The 26,755-nt window shown below is 42.6% G+C and overlaps 1 protein-coding gene across 2 annotated transcripts in view; it reads left to right on the top strand.

Moving 5' to 3' along the window:
• The window catches only part of ICA1 (islet cell autoantigen 1), a 216,271-nt gene that overhangs the window by 128,282 nt on the left and 61,234 nt on the right, over positions 1-26,755 (top strand). For both annotated transcript variants that reach the window (XM_030201026.1, XM_030201035.1), the window contains exons 10-13: positions 2,427-2,476; positions 8,759-8,821; positions 8,944-9,003; positions 15,843-16,106. In XM_030201026.1, the coding sequence (XP_030056886.1) occupies positions 2,427-2,476; positions 8,759-8,821; positions 8,944-9,003; positions 15,843-16,106 (437 nt within the window). The remainder of the gene's footprint in view (positions 1-2,426; positions 2,477-8,758; positions 8,822-8,943; positions 9,004-15,842; positions 16,107-26,755) is intronic.

Genomic DNA, 26,755 nt, shown 5'->3' with positions numbered 1-26,755 from the left:
TGACCACTAGGCTACTCCTGGGAACTGCTTGCTGTTCTGTTGGCTATGCCCATAAAACCTGGTATCCCCTTTCAGTTCCAAGGGGGTGGGAGGGGGATAGCATCAACAGGGGGATTAAGGAGGGGTCAAGCCTTAATCCCTCCAGTAGTCAGCTGGTCAGTCAGAGCACATTTTTGTAATTTAGATGTGATTGAAACAAGGCAAAATAAACACATCCTTCTTTTTTGCCCAAAACATGTCTCCAATATACCCCCTTACTATTTGGACGAACTGCAGTGAAACAAATCCTGATTTTGCTTTTTGACAATCGCGGTTTACGTTTTTGGCACATGGACCCTTTTTTGGCCATTTTGAGATGGCTTTGTCCTTCAAAAATGAGCACCATAATGTAGCCCCTGACTACATATTATGTCCCAGACAGAAGTTCACACCTGTATCTTAAGGGAACACTTTTGAAGGGGATTTTCCAATGGTAAATGAATGTTTACCTAGGAAAAGAGAATCTTTCAAAATTGGCTCCCCTGCCCCCATTGCAGGGAAGAATAATAACATTTCTCTGTATGGGGAAAGAGGAATTTTTACTCCTTGCATGTATGATCCAGGAGGGAGTTTAGAGCCTCAAATTCTGCGGATACGTATATTCATGTGCTTCCTTCCAGGCAAAACATTTTTAAAGGGAAGCTCTGCATATGTTTCCCTTTGAAAATGAGCCTACATGCCCACGGGTACAGAGTACCCACCACAGGCCTGCTAACTCTTGGGCGAGAAGCCGAAAGTTGCTACCTGTCACCTCCTGTTAGTGATAGTGTCCCCCTAGAATTTTGTGAGAATCTGGATGAAGATGCTAAGACAGTATGCCGAAGGAGCTGATGAGGGGAAAATGTTTGCTGAAGGCAAATGTCCAGCTATTGGTGGCTTTCAGAAGGACTGTAAACCCCTTAAGAGTGAGTATTCCTTGCAACAATGGGGGAAAAAACCAGGACTGAACTGGAGGAATACAGGACCAATTTCTTGAAAATCTGCTACATAAATGACTGAGAAACAGAAAACATTTTATAACAATTGAATAAGTAGACCAAGTCCTGGGAAGGTTTGGAAGAAATGGCTTGGTATAAAATTGTGGTACTTCTCTCTGAAGCTGGGAACCAGTTTATAATTTATTAAGATTTGCTATACCACCTGGCATTACCAGATCATGGCAGTATACAATAAAATAAAAAATACAAATACAGAAGAGAACGCCATCAAAAAATAGGAAAGTACTTAAAACTATCATACAAAATAATCATGCTATCAAACGTAGATTCTCGCAAGTCCCTTCAGCGGACACCCTCGGGACCTACAACCCAAAAGCCTTAGCAAAAAAGTACATCTTTAGCAAACTCTTAAACTTTTTAAACTATCCTTCTCCACATATATAATCAGGAAGCTTTTTCCAGTCAGGAGACGATAACTTTTTTGAATGGACTACCAATGTAGTCCTGGAGGAGGAGGCAGTCTTAAGGTTCATCCTGATATGTAGAGTTTAACCATGGATGCAAGATAAGGTGGCGTATTTTCAGTATAGTCTATGCATGTACTAATAATTAATGATTTTTCCTTTGGCACTGCTATCACACCTCACTTAGGAGGAAATCCTTTACATATAATTTGATAGTAAATTTGTTCCTCTAGCTTCTCTCTGAAGGAGTGAAACCACCTATAGTGATGTATGGAAAGCATGTGTGCTCTGGCTTCTTTAGATACTTGTATGCAGTTCTTGTGTAAATCAAAATATGATAAGTCTTAGAAGGAGAAAGATTAATCTCATTAATCTCTCTGTTTACTAAGCCACTCAACAATGCTGACATAGCCCATTCAAAGTTTATGGCAGCCACTAGCCTGGCTTAGTAAACAAGGAGTAAAGCTGGGGAAGGAGAACCTTATCAAATCCTTAAATTTTATTATGAAAATATAGATCTGGAATTGGGAGTGAAGTGCAATCTAAACTTTTCATGATGGAACTGTAAATACGTTCCCAAAAGGTCAGCATAGCTTTCTGTGAATAGCTAAGCTCAGTTGTTTCTGTGGAGCATATTGTATATATTTTTGCCGTTAAAAAAAGGTCTAATTGTGTTTAGGACCACATTTTTGGCATTTCTGCAGTTGTTCCAGGCTCTTGACTACTCTAAAATCAGCACAAAGGATTTGTCACTCTTGTGTGCTTCCACCTTCAGGCAACTGGTTTATGACTGTCAGGACAGGGCCCTCCTAAAAAAAAAAATCCTCTTATAGTAATAACATAGTTAAATGGCAGATAAACTTCAGTTAGCCCGTCCAGTTTAGTCTTCACTGTTTAAGATATTTTCCCAGTTGCCAGCCATAGAAGCTTGACTCCTTGCAGGGTTTCAGTGCTAATTCAAATTGCTTTGTTCTTTATATTTCAGGTTGGTTTCACTAGATGAGGAGAACCAAAATAAAGAATCTACCTTATTGGGTATGTATTTTTTTTTTAAGATTAAACACTTTAAATTCACAGAAGCCTTTAAGATTGAATGAATGACAGCTTCCACATGTGGAAGGGCAATACTTAAAATACTTCTTTTAAGGCAGCAGTTCTCAAACCATTCCTAGAAGCACATTTAGGTGGTCTGGTTTTCAAGCAGTCCCTAATGAATAGGTATGAAACAGATTTGCATGTTTACTATTAACTGTGATAAGCAGAGGCATTCCCAGGTTTGGAGTTGGGGCAGGGTTTGCATATATGAGCATGCCTTTGGGTTTTCAAAAATATGCAGATAAGTTTCTTGAACATTTGCTGCATATAAAGTAAGTAAATATTTCCACAGTTTCAGTGTATATTTTCCTTCTGAAGACTGATGCAATTCGTGTTCATGCTTGCTACACAAGAAAGACACTCAGATATTTAAAAAGCAGCCAGGATAAATTTGCATTCACCCTTCAAAACAACTGTAAAATAAACCTAGGCCATGCCACACTTAAATTATTTTGAGCGGCTTTAAAGAATTTTTAACATAACATGATATATTACTGTAATGTATCACAAGCCATCTAAAATGGGAAAGTCAGGAATTCACACAGCCTGATCATATTTCTTTATAGTCTGTAGTATAGCTGCACCAACATCTTTGGCACTGCTATTGCACCTCACTAAGGAGGAAGTCCTCGACATATAATTTGATAGTAAATTTGTTCCTATGGCTTTTCTGTGAAGGAGTGAGACCATCTAAAGTGATGGATGGAAAGCATGTGTGCTCTGGCTTCTTTAGATACTTGTATGCAGCCTTTTCCTAAAACAGAAATATAGGCTGGATTCCATCGTGTGATGGTTTGGGTGGTGCTTCTTACTTCTGGTCTTTCAAGTTTTTTGTTTTTTTTTTACTATTTTATTTATTGCAATTTTTCTTAATAGAACAAGCAGTATAATCTTCTTACAAAGGAAATACGAGTCAATAACATCAAATAGCTAGGAATCAAAAATATAAAATGAAAGGACAAAAACTCCACTAGAGCACAGAAAATGGAGGCGTTAGTACAGCATTTTATGGGGATTACTGTTGTAATTCTAAAATGAAGAAAAGGTTTTAACATCACATGACAAACCATATCTTAATTAAGCCATGGAGGGGCATAATCGAAAGGGGCACCCAAGTTTTCCTGAGGACGTCCTCGCAGGATGTCCTGGCGAAGGGGCAGGGAAACCCGTATTATCGAAACAAGATGGGCGTCCATCTTTCGTTTCGATAATACTGTCCAGGACGCTCAAATCGCAAAGTTTAGATCGACCTTACAGATGGTCGTCCCTGATTTTCGCCGATAATGGAAACCGAGGACGCCCATCTCAGAAACGACCAAATCCAAGCCCTTTCGTCGTGGGAGGAGCCAGCATTCGTAGTGCACTGGTCCCCCTGACATGCCAGGACACCAACCGGGCACCCTTGGGGGCACTGCAGTGAACTTCATAAATTGCTCCCAGGTGCATAGCTCCCTTTCCTTGTGTGCTGAGCCCCCCCAAAATCCACTCCCCACAACTGTACACCACTACCATAACCCTTATGGGTGAAGGGGGGCACCTAGATGTGGCTACAGTGGGTTTTGGAGGGCTCACATTTACCACCACAAGTGTAACAGGTGGGGGGGGGGCCTGGGTCTGCCTGTCTGAAGTGCACTGCACCCACTAAAACTGCTCCAGGGACCTGCATACTGCTGTCATGGAGCTGGGTATGACATTTGAGGCTGGCAAAAAATATTAAACATTTTTTTTAGGGTGGGAGGGGGTTAGTGATCACTGGGGAAGTAAGGGGAGGTCATCCCCAATTCCCTCCGGTGGTCACCTGGTCAGTTCGGGCACCTTTTTGTGGCTTGGTCGTAACAAAAAATTGGCCAAGTAAAGTCACCCAAGTGCTCGTCAGGGGCGCCCTTCTTTTTTCCATTATTGGTCGAGGACGCCCATGTGGTAGGCACGCCTGCCTTCGCTACACCTTCGACACGCCCCATGAACTTTGGTCATCCCCGCGATGGAAAGCAGTTGAGGAAGCCCAAAATCGAGTTTCAATTATGTCGATTTGGGCAACCCCGTGAGAAGGACGTCCATCTTGCAATTTGTGTCGCAAGATGGTTGCCCTTCTCTTTCGAAAGTAAGCCTGATGGTCACCTACATTGGACACAATTGCGGAAGTAATTGGAATCAAAGATTTTTTAGCATCTAAAAAGGATCTCAACTGATGTGGGACAAAGAATATGTAGGAATTACCTAAGTATTTAACAAACACTTACAGGGATATCTAAGGAAAATCAAAGCACCTAGACTTTGCATCTCTGCCCTCATGGCTAAGAAACATTTTCTATGCTATTGAGTTGATCTCGCTAAATCAGGAAAAATCAAAATTTTATGTCTCAAAAATAAAGTCCGCATGTTGCGAAAATAGAGACGAAGTATCATTTCCAAGTCCTGTTCAAAAACCAGAGTAACTAGTAAGGTTGCTTTCTCAACCACCAAAGGGCCAGAGGCTGATCCGAGTCACCACATTAGAATTGGCTACTTCCACAGATACATTTCCCAAATTTTCATTCTGAGGCCGTATTCCAGACTTAGAAGGTGTATAATAAGCTCTTAATTGTAGGTGGTAGTACTGATGAAGTCTTCAAATTCTCAGTCAAATATGTCTTAAAAAGATCTAATAGTGTCATATCTTGAACTTTACGAAAATCCAAGATCCTGAGATTAAAACATCTGGTATAATTTTCCAAAACCTCAATCCTTCTATTTGAGTCTTATCCTTAAATAAAGAGTTATTGACTGACTTCATATTTTCCACTTCTCTTTCCAAGGAATCAGTTTTCCCCTTCTGTGTCTCTTAATTGTTGCTCAGTTACCTAAGTTTTGTTTTGCAGTTCATTTGCAACTGTTTTTAAGTCAGTAGAACAAGCAGCTACAGAAGAATCGAGTCTTACCAACAGTGGCGATCCTAGGTCGGCTGCCACCTGGGACGGATCGCCGCTGCGCACCCCCCCCCCTTGGGTGCAGCGGCGTCCATCCCCCCCCCCCCCCCCCAGAGTGCAGCACGACACCCCCCCTCAGCGCATCAAGCCCCCCCCCCCCCCCCCCCCCCCGGGTGCATTCTTGGCTGCTGGAAGGTGCAGAGAGCAGCCGCGCGCCTGTCGGCTCCACTGGCTCCCTACTCCCTCTCCCCCGGAACCGGAAGTAACCTGTTGCGGGGCAGAGGGAGCAGGGAACCAGCGGAGCCAACAGGCGCGCGGCTGCTCCCTGCACCTTCTAGCAGCGTGCACCTGGGGTGGACCACTTCCACTGCCCCGTCCTTGGTACGCCACTGCTTACCAACATATTCCACAAAGAATCCAGGGTGACTACTGTTGGTCTTTGCAAGGGGGCAGAGGATTCTGCTGCTAGTACCGGAGTAAAAGATTATATTGAAGCCTCTAGGGCTTCTCCTGTTATGGGTCTGGGTTCCCTCTAAGACTGAAGCTACAGTCCCAGAGCCATTCTCTTGCTCTGTAGGTTCAGCCAGTTCTGCCCAAACTTGATTGCCAACATCCAACATGGGCTTCTCCCTCTCTGCACCAAGCAACTGCCTCGCAGAACTTCTTGAGACTGAAGGCTGAGATTGGAGCCTGAGAAAATTCTCATCTCCCAAGCGGCTCAAACTCTCCCCCTCCCCCCTCAGAAGAGCCGCAGCAGGAGAAACTGGCTCCTCGTCTGCTTCACTTTGCTGTTCTGTAATAGCTTTCAACATCAGCTGAAGTAAAGAAGAAACCGAAGCTGTAGGGGTGCGGACAACCGCCTTCCCCTTCTTTTTCGGAGTTATAAGGAAGAATTCAGGAGATGCCGGAGCAGTCACGATCAGGATGCCGCCATCTTGACTCCGCCTCCAGTGTTTGTCTTTCATGTTTTATGAGTAGAGATTTTTGTATTCCACTTGCTTGATGTGAGTAGTTCTCTGCAATCAGTAAATAAAAAATGATAATTTCTGATATGCACTTTCAGTGTGTGGTACAACAGTAAAAAAACAGCGCATAAAACATCAAAATACATACACATATTAAATGAAGCACAAAACAAAATTAATAATCCAATAACATTCTTAATCCAGAAAAATACTTATCCTAATCATCTAGTGTTTGGAGATGTTTCTCAGTGACATACAATAAGTTTTTTGTGTGGGATATGGTTCTGTGTATACTGTTTGTTTCACTTAAAAAATGTACTTGAAAGTACAATGGCACACAAAGTTGAAGTACATGCTATCTGAGAAGCTCTTTTCTAGTCATAGCTCAGTAAAGTACATGAACAGCCTTTCTCTTTATCGTTACTAGTTTAATATTTTTCAGAGGAGACTGGAAGAGACACACTATTTTCTGGATATATTTTATGTTTCATATTATTAATTTAGTTTCCAACAGGTCCAAATAGTTGCTTTGAGGTTTACTGACTCTTTGGAAGAATCCAGTTGCATGCAGAAGACTTTAGCCCTTTCTACTCACTAATGAAAGTGTACACCCTATACCACTAAATATGCATGAAAAAGCTGAATACGTCAGGCAGGAGAATTTTGTACAATGTCATGTTTGGATTGTGTTTTTAAATTTGATGTGGATTTAGTTACCTCTCCAAACTAAATGCTAAAGGTGAGTTACAGTGCAGGTATAATAGTTAGTTCCCTTGCCCTTATGGTGACTAGAACAAGTGAGAGAAGCAGGTTTGAACCCTGGCTTATCTACTAAGCATAGGCACTACTGTAAATCAGCCGATTCCCAAGTCAGTCCTCAGGGCACACCTAGTCCCATTGAGTTTCAGGATATCCACAATGAATATTCGTGAGTTAGATTTGCATGACATGCAAATCTATCTCGCTCATATTCATTGTGTATTTCCTAAAAACCCGATGGGACTAGTGGACTGATGCATAAAGCTTACCGTGCTAGGATTGTCTGATTTTAGTTTAGCATGCATGTTTTCTAGCAAGTAATGCACAAAGGGGTTCTGTGTCCATCTTACCTATCGTGGTAGCAGGCAACAATAATCCTATGCAAATGTATTACAACAAGCTGATTAGTATTAAAGTGGAAAATTCAGGAATTCACACAGCCTGATCACCAATATTTTGGGTACTGCTATCACACCTAAACCTAAGCAGTTTACAATTTCTTTACAGGTACTGGCACTATCCCTAATGGGCTCAATTTAACGTGCAGAATTTTCCGTGAGGTCTGGAGCTGTCGTTGTGTGAGGGTGACTTCTGGAAGAAGCACTCAGCTTTCATTTTTCAATAGCAAAACGTCCCAGAACAGAACAGCTTAGAGGGGCGGAGAAACAAGCAGTGGTGGGCTTTTAGCAAGGAGGAGAATTTTTTCAATAGCAAATTGCTGTGATGCTGACTCTACCTTTCTCCTGCACCTTACTTGCCTTCCCTCAGGCAATTTTGAACGGAAATCTCCTCCTTGCTGAAAGCACCCCCCCCCCCCCCCAGCTGATATCATATGGGCTTTCCCCCAGCTGATTGGCTGTCTGCTTGTTTCTCTACCCCCTCCCAGCTGACATCATAGGGGCAGACAGCCAGTTGTGTGGGGGAAAGCCCCTATGATGTCAACAGGGGGCGGAGAAACAAGCAGAAAGCCAGTCGGCTAGGGAAGGCCCCTATGATGTCAGCTGGGTAGATCAGAGAAACAAGCAGACAGCCAATCAACTGGGGAAAAGTCCCTGTGATGTCAGCTGGGAGGACTTTCAGCAAGGAGTAGATTCCCAAGCGAAAATCATTGGTGGCAGCCTGAGGGGAAGACAAGTAACCTGCAGGAGGAAGGTGGAGCCAGAATCAGAGCACTGCAGGGGAAGGAGACGGGGAGCACAGTGGAGCCAGCAAGTACTGCAGGGGAAAGGAGAGAGTACAACAGAGGGATTCCTGGGCATAGAACATGGACACTTACCGAGAGACTGTTCTGCGTATGTGCTGGGCACCTTCCCTACCAAGCAGCTTGCTAAATTTATATGAATCTCATTGGCACATGATTTCCTTTGAGCATCGCTCGCTATTTCAAAATCTGTAACTTCTACCGTGGATCTAATTGGACACAGTTTTTAACAGGGAATTTTGAGCATTGACCCCTCGATTTGCCTGAGGACTGGGTTGAGAATGGCTGCTGTAAATGAATCTATAGCAAGCACTGATATTGGTAAATAAATCCCCAGGACACTATTACAGTTGTTTTTGATGCTTCCTGTTTTTTCTTTTGTCTTTTATAGCTGAAGACAGGAAAGACTCCCTGCTTGCATTAGAAGGAAATTTTACTCTCAAGGAGAATTCAGGTGACAAGAACAGTTTTCTTAAGGACCTTAACCTTTCTGTAACGCTTCAGTTTTAAAATGTCTTACTTGGAGAAAGCAATAGAACAGGTTTCTAATGCACTGCAATTATGTTTCACCCTTAGGTACATTGGATAATTTGTTAGATCTCGACCCTCAGGAAAAAGCACTTTACGAGGAAAATGGTATGTTGTTTCCAAACAAGGCGTGATGTATTTATTTACTTCTAATGTAGTTGTACATTAGGTGTTATTTGATGTTAACCTTAGCATTTAGCAGATGAGGAGCCAGACTACCAGAGATGATCTTCGCATTTTGTACCAGTGATGAAATTCATTAGTAGAGTGAGCCCTAAAATTTCATACACATACATAACATAGTAAATGGCGGCAGTACATCATCTCACTTTAAATATGAGTAGGGATATAAAGGTTCATTCACTTTTTTGTTCAGTTTTTCAGAAAGTTGCTATCCTTGGCTTTCTTTTTTAAAATTAAAGTGTAAAAATAACAGTGGGAAATTGTACACTTTGTTTTAAGGAGAATATTGCATGATGTGTCAGAAGTTTTCATTGATTGGGAAGCTAATTATTCTAGAACAGTATATGCACTGAGGAGCTTCTCAGGTGGCTATTGTAGGCCTACTCATGATTTGATAGTAGTGATATGTGTTGTCATGTGGGAGATCTAAGCTTCTAGCTTCTGTCCAACAATGCTAATGAAGGGAGAGGATGGAATACTCAGTGCATCCGGAGCAGCAGAATACCTTTTTTGGGAGGGATGGGGAAGCTTGGCTCCAAAACCTATCCCTAGCTCCACCCCCTCTGCTCCTCCAGCTTCACCTTTTCCTTCATATGCCCTTGCTTTTTCCACACTCCGGCCAAGGATAGCAGAGCAGCAGCAGAAACACTGGCTCCCAGAAACACCAAGGATGGCCCATCCCAAAGAATGAGATTTACCACCACAAAGAGCAAGATTGAAAACCAATGAATACGGTTTAGTTTTCTTGTGAACCCCAGCCATGTCTAACACCAGTTCTGGCAGATCATTTTATTTTTTTTATATGTTTGTCCCAATCTGGTATCTGCTTTCCTCTTTCTCTTAACTCTTCTACCAGGGTCTCTCTGTCCTTTTGGCATGTCTTCTCTCTTCATTTCAACTATCCATCTTCCCTCTGCATCCCTATCCACCATGCCTAGTATCTCCCCTATGACCCTGCCCCTATCCTCCTCCCACATTAAGGGAATGGGACTTGATATACCGCCTTTCTGTGGTTTTTGCAACTACACGCAAGGCGGTTTACATAGTATATACAGGTACTTATTTGTACCTGAGTCTATGGAAGGATAAGTGGCTTGCCCAGAGTCAGAAGGAGTTGCAGTGGGAATCAAACTCATATCCCCAGAATCAAAATCCGCTGCACTAACCTCTAGGCTACTCCACTCCATTAAGCACATCTCCCCTTTATGTATCCCTATTCTTGCTCTGTCCAGAATTGCCCTTCTGTGTTCCTATTTCCTCGCATGTCCAGCATCACCCACCTGTGTCTCTATGCTGCACACAGGTCTTGCATTGACCCTCTGTGTCTCTATCCCTCACACAGGTCCTGCAGCACCCTTCTGTGTCTCTGTTCCCTATACAGGTCCTGCATCGCCCCTCTGTGTATGTTACTCCCCCCCCCCCCCCCCCACCCACACACACATACATATCCCTATCAACCCTCCCAGTGTTCAGCATTGCCCCCTCACTCCACAAAGGAATCCGCTTTTTTCTTTTTGGCTCCTAAATTATGGAACGACTGACCTTCACACATCAGATCAGAACTTTCATTTTCAAAATTTAAATCCCAACTTAAAGCTTTTTATTTTCAGTAGGCTTTTGGATTTGCTCTCCCCATTACTGGGTAAGATGGTGTGGGCTGGTAAGTGGAGGTACAGCATAGTGTGATTGTTTTTTTTTTTTTTCTGTTGTTGCTGCTGTTGTTATCTTTGTTAGCATCTCCTGTGGATAATTGTGAAAGTCCTTTGGATTGATTGGTGAAACTTTCTTTTATTAAATGTGGAGTTCCTTTCCTTAATTTTAATGTAATTTTATTGTAAACCGCTATGATCTGATACATCAGTAATAGTGGTATATCAAATGCTTATTAAACATAAACAAAGAAAGTTTGTTGAATTGTGATAAAAGTTGCTGGCTTTAAGCTTAATAGCACTGCTGTTCTGCCTACTGTTCTGTGGGAGATCTGGTTTAGATTCCCAGTTCATTTCTGCTCCTCTAACCAACCAGAACTAGGGTACTATGCTAGCTTCTGAGTTATACCTAGTGGTCAGACTTGAGACTTATATATGCTAAGTTTCAGGCTGAGGGTTCTGAACCAAACAGGAGGGGAATGAAGGTTAAAAATGGGGGGAAAGTCCTGTCAGTTGTGAATTAAGGCTCCTAGCACCTAAGCACAACTGCCCAGGACCTTTCCCTCATTTTTAACCTTAGGCTAAGCCCCAGTAAAGAACAATTTCAGTTGTGTTGGAAGCTAAAAGGAGCATAAGAAAACTGTCAAGCCAAAACCAAATAATAGAAAACATAATCACATGGCTACTTTAGAAATATCAAAAATTCAAAAAAAAACTGCCCAGAGCAATTTAATTTAGAAACTACTGAATGTATATATGCCCTGATTATAAGGTATTGGTTTAGCACTTATGTCTAAAGTCACTTTTTTTTATATAATTATAAATAATGTATCCTCATAAGCCCAGGGTTCCATGTGCTTGGACATCAACTGAAATGGCTTTCATCATTGGCTCCACCACCCTCTGAAAACGCCTGCAGAGCAAAACAACTCCAAGAACCTCAAAACAGGAGAAAAAAGGTCTGCAGTAAAAAAACGGAGGAGGAGGTTTTAATTGTGACAAATTTTAATCTAAGTGCTTAAACAATTACCCGAATTTTCCACTCCTTGTGTAAAGTTGGAAAACTCAGAAGTCTAAATATCACAAAAAACGGGAACAAAAAAAGTAGTACTTAGCTTCACCATGGTAATGCAGTCAAAGCAACAATACTTCAGAAGTATAACATTATACTGTTTCCCCTGAACTAAGCTGCAGAGATTTCTAGGATTTAAATTTCTAGCAAGTCCGTGTTTACAGCATTGTAAGTGTAACTTTATATCTGTCTGCATGGTTGAAAAGTACACACAGATTTTGCCAGCTTGTTGAAATGAAAGGACTTTGAAAGGTACCTCAAGAAGATTCCCTGCCCACATTTGGACTTGATATACCACCTTTCTAAGGTTTTTGCAACTACATTCAAAGTGGTTTACATATATTCAGGTACTTATTTTGCACCAGGGGCAATGGAGGGTTAAGTGACTTGCCCAGAGTCACAAGGAGCTGCAGTGGGAATCGAACTCAGTTCCCCAGGATCAAAGTCCACTGCACTAACCACTAGGCTACTCCTCAACTCCACCTCCTAAAATTGGGCAGATAAATTTTCAGAGGGAAAATGAATTTTTGCTTTTGAAAATTCAAAAGTATGCAGGTAATTATATACCCATTCACTACAAATACCCATACCTGCACATAGAGCAACCTGTTTTACAAAAGGCCGTGTCTGGGATGAAGCACTCCTTTACCCAAGGAAGTGGCTTCTAAAATTGTCCCTTAAGGGGTTAATTTTATAATGTATTTTTTTCAAATGGCTACTATAAAATTGCATGGAGGTATATGTGTGTAAAACATAAACAACTATGTTCATACAGTATCCCCTAATACTTTAAACTTGCGCACTCACAGATTTGCACGTACAAGTTATGGAATATGGTCAGATGCACATGTAACTTAACTCCAGTTAACAGCCAATTGTTGGCTATAACTTGCCTTAATAGGAGATAATTGGCAGCTATTAGCAGTTACACATGTATCTGCCCTTAGTTGCTAATCTGTACGTTGAGAGCTCAAATTCCAGAACGCACAACTTCAAAGGGGGGGACGTGGACCTGGGAGTGGCATGGGTGGTGTAGGAGCATGTAAGGCAGCGATGCGCACAGTTTATAGATTAGCATTTATGTGCCTAATTGCCAGCCATTGAGCTGGTGTAAGTGCTCGCTCCTAACATTAGCTGCATAAATGCAGACTTACGCTAGTATTCTAGAATTGCAGCTGTGTGCACAACTGCTGTTATAGAATTCACACTTAGTATGCGTCATCCCAGTGCATAAATGTCAGCGGCGTTTTGAGACTTTACTCCTATGTGCATAGACGGTACTTCCCATTCTATTTCTGGCTGCGACCCCATAATTACAGCCAAATAAAATTGTGTGACTCCCTGGAGGTGCGAAGTAATGATGAACCTGTGGAGAGTCCGAGTAGGTTGTCACCCCAAAGGGAGATTTGGGACTCCATTAGGGGTCCTGACCCACAGTTTGGGAAGCACTGTCATAGATGCAACGTATACTCACAGGAGCAGTGGAACACCTCAACAGTGGTTGAGGAAACCAAAACATAATCCACCCACCAAAGTTTCTAGCTGCTAATACTGTATTGGGTTCCTGTGGGTCAAGCTGTGTCCTTGCTGGACCACCTCATTTCACTGCTTATGTATGTATGTACCCACATATTTTATACTGTATAGACACATATTTGCACCTGCCTTGGAGCAATGAGATCCTTTGCATGTTTCTGAAGATAGGCCCCCAAACCTATTTTATAAAGGCACATAGGCACCTATATTACTTTCATAAAATAAACATGATTTGGGAAATTTATGTGGGCATTCTGTTATAAAATTCTCCTCTGTTTATAGTAATGAGGTAAGTTTCTCTGGTCCATAACTTTTTCACAGTGCTGGTTATAGGATAGAGTATATATGCTTTCCTTGCTCTGTCTAAGAATAATCAAACATATAAATCGCAAGTGACCGACTCACCTGCAAATGCGCAGTAGAGACTTCCCTCTCTGTCCCGCCCTCGCGTCAAGACGTGATGACGTCAGAGGGCGGAACAGACAGGGAAACGGAGTTGGACTGTCGGACGCTGCCACTGGAGCCTGGAAACGAACATCGCGTGCAGCAACTTCCCCCCTCCCCCCGCCGCCGCTCCCGCCCCCCTCTGTATCGGGCCCCCTGCACTGACCTGACAGCGCCTTTCACCTCCGTGTGGAAGCACTGCAGGCAGCAGCAGAGCGATCTGCTGCTGCCTGCAGCGCTTTCACACGGAGGTGAGAGGCGCTGTCAGTGCAGGGGGCCCGGCACGGAGAGGGGAGGGAGCGGCGGCGAGGAGGGTAGCTGGACATGGGCTGAGGGCAGGGGGGAGAGGGCATGGTTGCTGGACATGGAGTGAGAGCAGGGCAGAGAGGAGGATTGCTGGACATGGGGGGAGGGCAGGGTTGGTGGAGGGGGGAGGCCAAGGGAAAGAGGAGGGTTGCTGGATATGGGGGGCAGGATCGGTGGACGGGGTGAGGCCAGGGGAGAGAGGAGGGCTGCTGGATATGGGGGGAGGGCAGGGGAGAGAGGATGGTTGCTGGGGGGGGGGGCAGGGAGGCCAGGGGATACAGGACGGCTGCTGGACATGGGGGGAGGGCAGGGGAGAGAGCAGGGTTGCTGGACATGGATCGGGGGAGGGCAGGGGAGAGAGGAGGTTTGCTGCACATGGATGGATGGAGGTGAGAATTTTTTACATTTTGCAAAACACAAATGTCGCCTGTTTTAACGGGCTTAACGGCTAGTATTAACTCATAAAATGAGATTCGAAGACTAAATAAGACTACAGTGTAAAGTATGTATTATAAAACAGTGTTCTAAAGGGATGGGTAGTGTGCTGCATCTGAAACCCATCTCAGCAAGGGATGGGGGGGGGGGTTAAGTTCTTTGGGGTTATGTTATCCATTACTAGCTCTGACAAAAGCCGCTTTCATTAGATCCAGGTCCCTGTGACCTGATTTGGGGGAAAAACAAATCTCATGCGTCTTAGTAAGATTTCTTTTTTTTGATTCCACATTGTGAATTTGCTAGTAATGCTCTGAAGACTCATTCTCATTTTTTGACCGACTAGTGCAAAGATACTAATGCAGGTACCTCAGAAGCAGGACTTGATTTGTAAGGGAGTAGCTTGGAATGCAGTTCTGCTACTTCTTTCAGACTTCAGAGCAACAGGGGTGTTCTGTTCCAGCCCCTCCCTTTCAAGAAGCATGTAGGGATCTGGGAAGAGGAGGGTAAAGGGTGATCCTGTTACTCTTGCCCCTTGCCATCCTGCTCCTTCCTCCAGCTCCACAGGTCTGCTTCCTTTATGTGTAAAATTAAACCCTGCTTAGAACCATAAGTCTACTAGTTCCTTTAGTGCTTCTGCTGCAATGAAACACAGCCTGTTTATATTGTCAAGGGATGTTTAGCATATCTTCTGCTCCCCTTGCTTTGCTAGGTCAGCCAATTTTATCTTGTTCTTTCAGGGTGTGAGAAATGGCATCTTCCGTGCTTTATTTACTTTCATTGCAGCACTATTAATCATCAGTGTAGTTCTCTGCTTAGTTTGGGGGAGCAAGGAGTAGAGAGAGGTCATATTGGTGACCGGGGGGGGGGGGGGGGGGGGGGAAGAGAAGCAATTCAATACCATCACCTGGAGCATTTGGGAGGACACCGCCTCCCAAGCCTCCCCTTACCCAAACCTATGCCAGTGCTATTAATGCCACTTCGTTTAGTGACCCTCACCCCTTATCGTCTGACTCATAGGTCATGTTTGTAAGCAAGATGTAATTCAATAAATTAGATCTAAGCCAGTGGTCTACAGTAGATTTGCTTATCCCTAATCTTAGGTGCGTAATAAGAATTGTAAGCCCATGTACAAAGAACAAGGGGGCTAAAATACAACTTTGGAGGCTGTTCATTTTAGGTGCTTGAAGATTCAGAAAATTTTGAGATAATCTTAACAATCTAATCAGTATTTTTTTTTTTTTTAATATCGGTGTTCTGGCTATGTTTGCCCAAGATTTTATACAGATTTGTAATAATTTGTTGCATTCATCCTTTCTTATTAGCTCCAAAGGACCTGCTTGGAGACCCACTAGAACCTGAAAGTTGCGATAAAGATGAGTTGGTGTTGCTGAATGATATTCTTAATGCATCCTCTTTGGATGAAGGAGACTTCAGCAAAGAATGGACAGCGGTCTTTGGAGCCGACCTGCTCAATGACCATGCCACAAACTCTGTAGCTAGTGACCAGGAGATGACGACTCCATCAGGCTTCCTTCCTTCAGAGCTTTTAGACCAAAATATGAATGATTTACAATCCTCATTGCATGGTAAGTGACCATGTTGTGTCATCAGTGAGTTCTGTTTTCCAAAGGGTTTCTTTCATTCACTTGCTGTGGTACAGTGGATTTGAAAAACAGCACATATTTTAAGGCAACACACAGAGTACATACTGGCTGCATAGTAAGGTAAGGTTTTGCTCTCAGTATTTTTAAGAAATGACACCAACCTCATCATGATCTGTGTAGCATATACTAGATGTATGCAGCATTGCACAGATACAGGGGCAGGTTGGTTTTCAAAAGGTCTAGGAGCTTCACTTTCATAAGTTTGTTGGCTCTGAGCACCTAAATTAAAATCATAAATTTCCTAAATATAGGCGCCTTAAAAAAGAACAGGACTAAAATAGGGAAGTTAAGTTAGGTGCTCTGTGCCGATTGCATAATTTACGTGAGCCCAGAGCAGGTCTAATCTTAGGTGGATTAAGTTAAGACATCTAAAGTTAGTTGAGCCCCTATATAAGGTACAGTAGGGGTCTAGGGAACAGATTAAAGACTGGAGTAGGTGAAGCTGCTGGGCACAGTGTATAAGGAAAAGAAAAGGATTGAAGGAATTCTTACATTGTGTGAGACAGAGACTAGAGAGAGGGGACTGTGGCACAAGGGGAAGAACATGGCTGGGTGGGGAGGGAGAAAGAAAGAGAAGTTGCAGGCAGTCACATAGCTAGACCTTAATTTTTTTTTTGGGGTGGTGGGGCCTGAGCCCAAAGCGGGGGAGCATATAACATTGCCTTATCCCCATACTCCACCCCAGCTTTCCCCTTACCCCCTCCCTGCTAGCAGAAAAGGTCTTCCATTTGTAGTTGGTGGCTTTTCTATGGGCCTCTGTCCGCACATGCTCAGTTTCATTCCACATCTGTAAGTTCCAGGGCAGCTAATGCATCCTAAAATTTGCATAAATAAGTTTTTACTTAAACTGGTAAGCTATTAGGAGAAGGTTGAACTTTTTTTTTAAACTTTTTATTTTACTCATGCCTTTTCATTGGTAGTTCAGTGCAAGTTATCAGGTTTCTAGAAGCCTTAAGGGCTAGATTTAGTGAATTATGTTATAGTATTAATACAGTTAATATGTTATTAGTGAATATGTTTCTTTGCATAAAATGTACTTGAAGTAAGTAAAACACAGTAACGTTTTTTTTAATGAATAAGTACTTAAGAACATAACTGTTGCCATAGTGGGAGAGACTGAAGGTCCATTAAGCCCAATATCCTGTTTCTAACAGTGGGCAATCCAGGTCACAGGTACCTGGCAAGATCCAAAACAGTACGATACAATTTCTGCAGCTTATCCTAGAAATAGCAATACATAAACTAGTAGAAAAACAAACGTGCGCCTTATGTTAAGGGAACAAGGCGCACATGTTTGTTTTTCTACTAGTTTATGTATTGCTATTAAGAAGAGTCCTAGTAGATTGTTGCCACAAGAAATTAGCAGTTATCCTAGAAATAAGCAGTGGATTTTCCCCAAGTCATTTTAATAATGGCTAATGGACTTTTCTTTTAGGACGCTATCAGGCTTATTTTTGAAAGAGAAGGGCGCCCATCTTTCGACACAAATCGGGAGATGGACGTCCTTCTCCCAGGGTCGCCCAAATCGGCATAATCGGAAGCCGATTTTGGGCGTCCTCAACTGCTTTCCGTCGTGGGGGCGTGTCGGAAGAGTAGTGAAGGCGGGACTGGGGCATACCTAACACATGGGCGTCCTCGACTGATAATGGAAAAAAGAAGGGCGTCCCTGACGAGCACTTGGGCAACTTTACTTGGTCCATTTTTTGTTACAATCAAGTCTCAAAAAGGTGCCCAAGCTGACCAGATGACCACCGGAGGGAATTGGGGATGACCTCCCCTTACTCCCCCAGTAGTCACTAACCCCCTCCAACCCTAAAAAAAAAAAAACTTTAAATATTTTTTGCCAGCCTCTATGCTGGCCTCAGATGTCATACCCAGTTCCATGACAGCAGTATGCAGGTCCCTGGAGCAGTTTTAGTGGGTGCAGTGCACTTCAGGAAGGCGGACCCAGGCCCACCCCCCACCCCCACCTGTTACACTTGTGGTGGTAAATGTGAGCCCTTCAAAACCCACCAGAAACCCACTGTACCCACATGTAGGTGCCCCCCTTCACCCCTTAGGGCTATGGTAGTGGTGTACAGTTGTGGGGAGTGGGTTTGGGGGGGGGGGGGTTTGAGGGGCTCAGCACACAAGGTAAGGAAGCTATGCACCTGGGAGCAATTTCTGAAGTCCACTGCAGTGCCCCCTAGGGTGCCCAGTTGGTGTCCTGGCATGTGAGGGGGACCAGTGCACTACGAATGCTGGTTCCTCCCACAACCAAATGGCTTGGATTTGGTCATTTCTGAGATGGGAATGCTCGGTTTCCATTATCGCCGAAAATCAGGGACGGCCATCTCTAAGGTCAACCTAAATTTCGCGATTTGGGTGTCCCCAACCGTATTATCGAAACGAAAGATGGACACCCATCTTGTTTCGATAATATGGGTCCCCCCCCCCCCCCTTTCGTTGGGACATCCTGCGAGGATGTCCTCAGGAAAACTTGGGCACCCCTTTCGATTATGCCCTTCTAACCCCGCTAAGCTAATTGCTTTTACTACATTCTCTGGCAACGAATTTCAGAGCCTTAGCCGCTTTAGCCTTTCCCCATAGGGAAGTCGCCCTTCTCCATACCCTTTCTAATTCCATTATATCTTTTTTGAGATGTGGTGACCAGAACTGCACACAGTATTCGAGGTTCAGTCGCACCATGGACCGATACAATTGCATTATATCATCCTCATTTTTGTTTTCCATTCCTTTCCTAATAATACCTAACGTTCTATTTGCTTTCTTAGCCGCCAATGCACACTGAGCAGAGGGTTTCAGCGTATCATCAAAAATGACACCTAGATCCCTTTCCTGGTCAGTGACTCCTAATGTGGAACCTTGCATTACGTAGCTATAGTTCGGTTCCTCTTTTCCACATGCATCATTTTGCACTTGTTCACATTAAATGTCATCTGCAATTTGTACGCCCAGTCTCCCGGTCTCATAAAGTTCTCTTGTAATTTTTCACAATCCTCTTGCGATTTAACAACTTTGAATGTGTTGTCATCAAATTTAATTACATCACTAGTTACTCCCATCTCTGTATCATTAATAAATATGTTATTAAGCAACTGTTCCAGCATCTCACAAAAACGTCCAAATCAGTATTTTTGAAACCTATTTTTAGACGTCTTTCTCTGAAGTCCGTCAGAAGGACGTCTGAATCTCAAGGGGGCGTGCCAGAGGCGTGTTCAAGGCGGGACTTGGGCGTCTTAGATGTCTTTCAGCTATAATGGAACAAAACAAAAACATCAAGACTAAAACTTAGAAGTTTTGAGCTAGACCTGTTTTTTTTTTTTTTTTTTAACAGCTGCAGTGGGAATTGAACTCTCTTCCCTAGGATCAAAGTCTGCTGCACTAACCACTAGGCTACTCCTCTACTCCACACAAGAGATGCCCCAAATGACCAGATGACCACTGGAGGGAATCAGGGATCACCTCCCCTTACTCCCCCAAATCACAAAACATTTTTCCAAACAGCATTTTCAAAAGGAAAAGATAGACTTTTTTTTGTAGAAAATGACTTCTGGAACCTTTTTTAAAAAACGACATTACATTGGCCACCCTCCGGTCTTCCAGTACCATGCTTGATTTTACAGATAAATTACATATTACTAACAATAGTTCTGCAAGTTAATTTTTCAATTCTATCAGTACTCTGGGATGAATACCATCCAATCCAGGCGATTTGCAACTCTTCAATTTGTCAAATCGTGCCACTACATCTTCCAGGTTTATAGAGATTTCATTCAGTTTGTCTGACTCGTCAGCTTTGAGTATCTTTTCTCTCCCAAATCTTCCTCAGTGAAGACCAAAGCAAAGAATTCATTCAATCTATTTCTAAGTTTGTACTGTTGGCAATAGAGTGTGAATTGGTTTGTCCATGGTCACAGGGAGCGTCTACAGGATCTAAATGTGCCTTCCCTGGTTCTCATCCTGATGTTCTACCAGTAGGCTACTCCTCCTCCACCTTTGGTTTCTTTTCTTCCTGATTGGCTGTGCAACCATATGATGTGACATTGGAGAACTGGGCGTGAAATGTTTTTAACAGCTTGCTTAGCTTATCTTGTTCGTATTGCTATACTGTCTACAGTGATGTGAACAAATTTTTCCCTCTTGATGTTTCCTTTTATTGTACATATATAAAACAGAATCTGAGTAAACATATAACACAGTTTTTAAATTACTACTTCACTTATTTAAGGAACAAATTTATCCAATGCACATAATCACCCATATGAGAAAGTATGTGCCCCTAAACTTAATAACTAGTTGAACCCTCTTTAGCAGCAATAATTGCAACCAAACACTTCCTATAATTTGTTATCAGTTGTTCATAATACTGTTGAATCTTACCCCACTCAGACACATTCATTGCCCACTCAGACATTCATAGTTTTTTTATTCATGATCTTTACTGGGTTCAGGTCAGAACTTTGACTAGATCAATCCAAAGCTTAATTTTGTTTCTCATCAGCCATTCAGATGTACACTTTCTTCTCTGTTTTGTATCATTTCTTGCAGCTTAACCCAATTGCGCTTCAGCCAGTTCTCCTCAAGAGCTTTCTGGTAGAGTTCAGGATTCATGGTTCCTTCAATAATGGCAAGTTTTCTAGGTCCTGAGGCAGCAAATCCTCCCCACATCATTACACTACCATCACCATGTTTGATTGTTGGTATGATGTTCTTATGTGGGTAGATAGTGGGGTTCTACTGCTGCTTTTAACATTTATAAATGATCTAGAGATGGGAGTAACTAGTGAGGTAATTAAATTTGTTGACGACACAAAGAAGACCTTACGAGTCTGGGCATCTAAATGGCAGATGACATTTAATGTGAGCAAGTGCAAAGTGATGCATGTGGGAAAGAGGAACCCGAAGTTAGCTACGTAATGCAAGATTCCATGTTAGGAGTCACCAACCAAGAAAGGTATCTAGGCGTCATCGTTGATGATACGTTGAAACCCTCTGCTCAGTGTGCATTAGCGGCTAAGAAAGCAAATAGAATGTTAGGTATTATTAGGAAAGGAATGCAAAACAAAAATGAGGACGTTATAATACCTTCGTATTGCTCCATGGTGCGACCGCACCTCGAACATTGTGTTCAATTCTGGTCACCACATCTCAAAAAAGATATAGTGGAATTAGAAAAGGTACAGAGAAGGGCAATGAAAATGATAAAGGGGATGGGATGACTTCCCTATGAGGAAAGGCTGAAGCGGCTAAGGCTCTTCAGCTTGGAGACAAGACGGCTGAGATAGAGGTCTATAAAATAATGAGTAGTGTGGAATGGGTAGACATGAATCGTTTGTTTACTCTTTCCAAAAATACTAGGACTAAGGGGGCATGTGATGAAGCTACAAAGTAATAAATTTAAAACGAATAGGAGAAAATGTTTCTTCACTCAACGTGTAATTAAACTCTGGAATTCGTTGCCAGAGAATGTAGTAAAGGCAGTTAGCTTAGTGGGCTTTAAAAAAGGTTTGGACGGCTTCCTAAAGGAAAAGTCCATAGACCATTATTAAAATGACTTGGGGAAAATCCACTTCTTATTTCTGGGATAAGCAGCATAAAATGTATTGAACTTTTTTGGAATCTTGCCAGGTATTTGTGACCTGGATTGGCCACTGTTGGAAACAGGATGCTGGGCTTGATGGACCTTTGGTCTGTCCCAGTGTGGCAATACTTATGTATTTATGTACAGGTGTATGTTTGCAAATATAAGACAAGCATTGATGTTACATGAATATTGTTTTTGCCCAGTTTTTCTTATTGTGGAGTCATGAACACTAAACTTGAGGTTAAAGAGGCCTTCAGTTCCTTTGATGATGACCTGAAATGTTTAGGTACCAATAAACTTGTTTTGACGCTCTTACTTTCTGTTTGGGCTGGTCATTTGGACTTGATTTTGCTTCCACCTTTTGTATTGTGCTTGCTTCTCTGTGGAAGGCATGGACCCCCCCCCCCCCCCCCCCCCCCTTTTTGCTTCCCATGTTTTATGACTTCCCAGATGAGTTATCGCTTCACCCTTGGAATAATTTTGGCAAGCCGGCTACTCCTGGCAAGATTCACTGCTGTTCCAAACCTTCTCCATTTGGAGATAATGGCTCTCACTGTGGTTCAGTGGGATCCCAGAGCTTTAGAAATGGCGTGGTAACCCTTTTCTTGCTGATATATTTCAATAACTTTTTTTTCTCATGGCTTCTAGAATTTGCTATGATCATGGCATAGCGTTCTTGCAGAAACTTTGTGGTGACTACATCATTCTCATGGTATGGTTCAGTAAATAGTGAAGTTTAGGATTCAACAGATTTGGCTGCAATCAAGCCCGTCTCTATTCAGTCAGCTGAATCTAATTAGTAATTAGGGGGTCCTTTTACTAAGGTGCACCGAAAAGTGGCCTGTGCTGATGTAGACGCATGTATTGGACACGTGTAGGTTCATTTTTCAGTGCACCTGCAAAAAAGGCCTTTGGGGGGGGGGGGGGGGGCGGCTGAAAATGGATGTGTGGGAAAATGAAAATTGGCACGCATCCATTTTGGGCCTGAGACCTTACCGCCACCCATTGAATTTGTGGTAAGGTCCCACGCGTTAACTGGGCGGTAATTGTCAGCACGCATACGATCCAGCTTATTTTCGAAAGAGAAAGACGCCCATATTACGACCCAAATCGGGAGATGGGCGTCCGTTTCCCGTGGGCGCCCAAATCGGTGTAATCGAAAGCCGATTTTGGGCGTCCTCAACTGCAGTCCGTCACGGAAACGAACAAAGATCACGGGGGCGTGTTGGAGGCGTGGCGAAGGTGGGACGGGGGCGTGGTTATTAGCGAGGAGAGATGGGCGTCTTTAGCTGATAATCGAAACAAGAAGGGCGTTTTTGACGAGAATTTGGTCCGCTTTATTTGGACCCTTTTTTTTTCAGGTCCAAGTCCCAAAAAAGTGCCCCAACTGACCAGATGACCACCGGAGGGAATCGGGGATGACCCTCCCTGACTCCCCCAGTGGTCACTAACCCCCTCCCACCAAAAAGAAACCCACTTTACAAACTTTTTTTTCCCAGCCTGTATGCCAGCCTCAAATGCCATACCCACCTCCTTGACAGCAGAATGTGTTCTATCCTCTGACAGCCTTTCCCTGGTTCTGATGTGGGTCTCGGGTGAGCGTGACACCTTTTCTGTTAAGGGCACTGCAGAGTCACATCAGCAATGCATTTTGGTGGGTGTAGGGTATTGGGCTCCGTGATTTCACTAGCTTGTGTTAAATGCTCACGATGTTGGTAGTTGGTAGGCTCTACTCCCATGGTGCTTTTCCCTCTGCTTACTGGGTCAGAGTGTGCCCTGTTTTGTTTCTGGTAGTCCATGAGGTAATGGCCATTTGTGTAAGACACTTTTAGATCCCTTTCACGTGTTAGCCACGTTACAGCACTTAGTTCTTACCTTGAATGTTGCTGAAAGAGGGCATTGTACACCATTCTGCCAGCTCGGACCTACTGCCAATCTCAGTACCAGCGAGACTCGTTGCCAGTGGGGCACAACCTCTGATCAGTTAACTGTGAGTAAAGGTGCTTATTCAAATAAAGGACGTTTTCAGCGAGATTAGTCTTCAGGTGTCAACTGCTGTGCCAAGGTTATACACCAGCAACAAGTCCTGTCCCTGGAGTACTCTTAGTGGGTACTGCAGTGCACTTCAGGCAGGCAGACCCAGGCCCATCCCCCCTACCCATAACATTTGTGGTGGTAAATGGGAGGCCTCTAAAACCCATTGTACCCACATGTAGTTGCCCCCTTTACCCCTAAGAGCTATGGTAGTGTTGTACATTTGTCCCTCCCACGACCAGATGGCTTGGATTGGGACGTTTCTGAGCTGGGCATTTTTAGTTTCCATTATCGCAAAAAAAAAAAAAAAAAACGCTCATCTCAGAAGGGACCAAATCCATGGTATTTGGTCCGTCCAAACTGTATTTTCGAAACGAAAGATGGACGCCCATCTTTTTCGATAATACGGTCTGTGCCGCCTCTTCACATACCCGTTTTCAGACATAGACGCCCATGGAGATGGGCGTTCGCATTCGATTATGCCCCTCCACGCCAATTACCGTCCGATTAGCGCCTCATGCTGGAAATTTTCCAGTGCGCGTAGTGGACGTTCATAAAAAATGAAATTACCACCCAGGCCATGCCGTAGTTCTGAATTGGTGTGTGTAGGCGCCTAAGTGGCTTAGTAAAAGGGCCCCTAAATTTTGTCAGCTGGTTGATTAACTGAATCTGGCTGTCCTGGAAGTTTAAAAAGATTGTCCCATGTGAATTGTGGACTACCTTACTTCAATGGGGGGTCCCTGTTGCCTACGTGGACTCAGCTGTTGCTGCTTTTACAAAGTAAATGCACCTATTAGCTTAGAAAAACCTTATTTCCAGTCTGTTAGCATAAGACTTTATGGGAGCAAAGTAAAGAACATACCCTCCAGTTGTTCAGTCTCAGATTCTGAAGAAATTTTGGCTAAAACGAGGCAAGAAGAAATAGTTTCCAAGACACAGTTCCAGTATTAAATGCAACGATTGTGTCTTTTTCCATTAATTATTTTCCATTCAGTTCTATCATGGTACTGTGTTACCTTAACTATTTTAATGCTGTTTGTCTTTCAGGAATTTTTTGCCAAGCATTGCAATTATTACAAAATGTCATAGCTAGGTTATTAGCAGGATGTGGAGTACAGGAACATGTTTCCCCAGTTCTTTGTGCATTGCCTCCCAAATCTTCATCCTGTTTGAAATTACTTTCTTATTTTTAAAGTTATAAGGGATTCCATAAGCACGCCATCTTCCTTAAAAGAATTGTTAAACTGATATCAACCAATGTTTAATTTACACTCGACTGATCTACATCTTTTGATTAGTTCCTGCATTGGATGCTGTAAAATTGTCCTCTCAGGACAAGGCTTTTTCTCTTTCAAGGCCATGCTTATGGAATTCCTTGCCTTTAGCATTATGCTCAGAATGTGACTTAAATTACAGAAATAAATGAAAGCGTTTTTTTTTTCTTTTTAAAGTATGTTTATTGAAAACAGAGAGAAGGCACTTTATAAAAATGTCTGTAACCACAGTAACTACAGCTGGTACACATAAGAGCAACTAAAGGCTTTTTCTGAGAGTTGTAGCTTGTGATGTTTATTTTATGGTTTTTTGGGGGTTTTTTTTATACTGGGGGCTAATTTAACTGCATTTAACATTTTTATCTGTTTATAATGATATTTGTGCTGTCATATGTGTAGAGTTGTTCGCTGTATAGAATGGTTATTATTGGATAGTGTTTGGGAAGCATTGGCTCTGCTGGATATACTTTCTCTAAAGTTTTTGGGTTTGTCATCTCAGATTTAAAGGGCCACTGAGCAGTATGATTTGCTGGAGCAAAATGTTACATTTTTATTAAAAAGGATTGAGAAAGCAATTTTTCTGATAAATATGTTGTGCTTATGAAAGATAATGTTCTGACTCTTTGTAAAATTGAGCTTGAATAATGTCATGAGTCATAGGACATTAGCTTTGATAAATTTTCCAAAAGTGCCATCGGTCGTACCTTTAATAAAATTTAAGCACTGCTTATTTGAAGTACTTAAAGTACCTGAACAATTTTTTCCTCCTACCTTGAGAGTATTTTGTTTACCAGCGTTTGGAGGAGTGGCCTAGTGGTTAGGGTGGTGGACTTTGGTCCTGAGGAACTGAGTTCGATTCCCACTTCAGGCACAGGCAGCTCCTTGTGACTCTGGGCAAGTCACTTAACCCTCCATTGCCCCATGTAAGCCGCATTGAGCCTGCCATGAGTGGGAAAGTGTGGGGTACAAATGTAACAAAAAGAAAACTGATCAACCTTTTGTGCCGTCTTCAGATGTTTCTCTGGATATTTTGAACTTGACTCAGACTTTGGTTATAGGACCCAGGTAGAGATCGGATTATAAAATTATTTCTCACTATCATGTTGATTCTTTTTTGAACTGTAGGATTAGAGTTTATCTGGACATTGCCAGGGTCATACCAAAAAAAAAAAAAAAAAGCAGCGGGTTTTGATTTTCAGGCCACACATTTTACAACTTGAAGGCCTTCTTTAAATTAGTAATTAAATGTAGTTAAGTATATATTTTATGAACCAGATCACTTGATAATGTTTTTGAAGTCTAGACCTGTAGAACCTTCAACTTTACCATTATTATCTTCTACTCCATATTATAATTGTATTTTCTGCTACCAGGGCTTGTTTGTGTAGTGAGATATTTGTTATAGTTACCAGAACTGTGCCTTGCCTTCCTCCTTCGTGAACTGTGATAGATGGAATGCAATATTGTTTCTTTTCTTTTTTGTTAATTTTCCTTTTGTTTTTGGTTTTATCCGAATTTTCTGTATCAAGATGTTTCTTGGAAATGTATTATAATTTATGCAAATAAATAAAAGGGTAGTCATTGATCAGTATTACGGTATATAAATTGTTACAAATAAATAAATTACCGTGGTGGTTGCACAAGAATGCCTTTGAAATAAACATGGTTCCATTGTT

Source organism: Microcaecilia unicolor, chromosome 1 (assembly GCF_901765095.1).
Source record: "Microcaecilia unicolor chromosome 1, aMicUni1.1, whole genome shotgun sequence".
NCBI classification, from domain to species: domain Eukaryota; kingdom Metazoa; phylum Chordata; class Amphibia; order Gymnophiona; family Siphonopidae; genus Microcaecilia; species Microcaecilia unicolor.
Note: the sequence above shows the minus strand (reverse complement) of the source record. Positions and strands in the feature narration are given on the sequence as shown.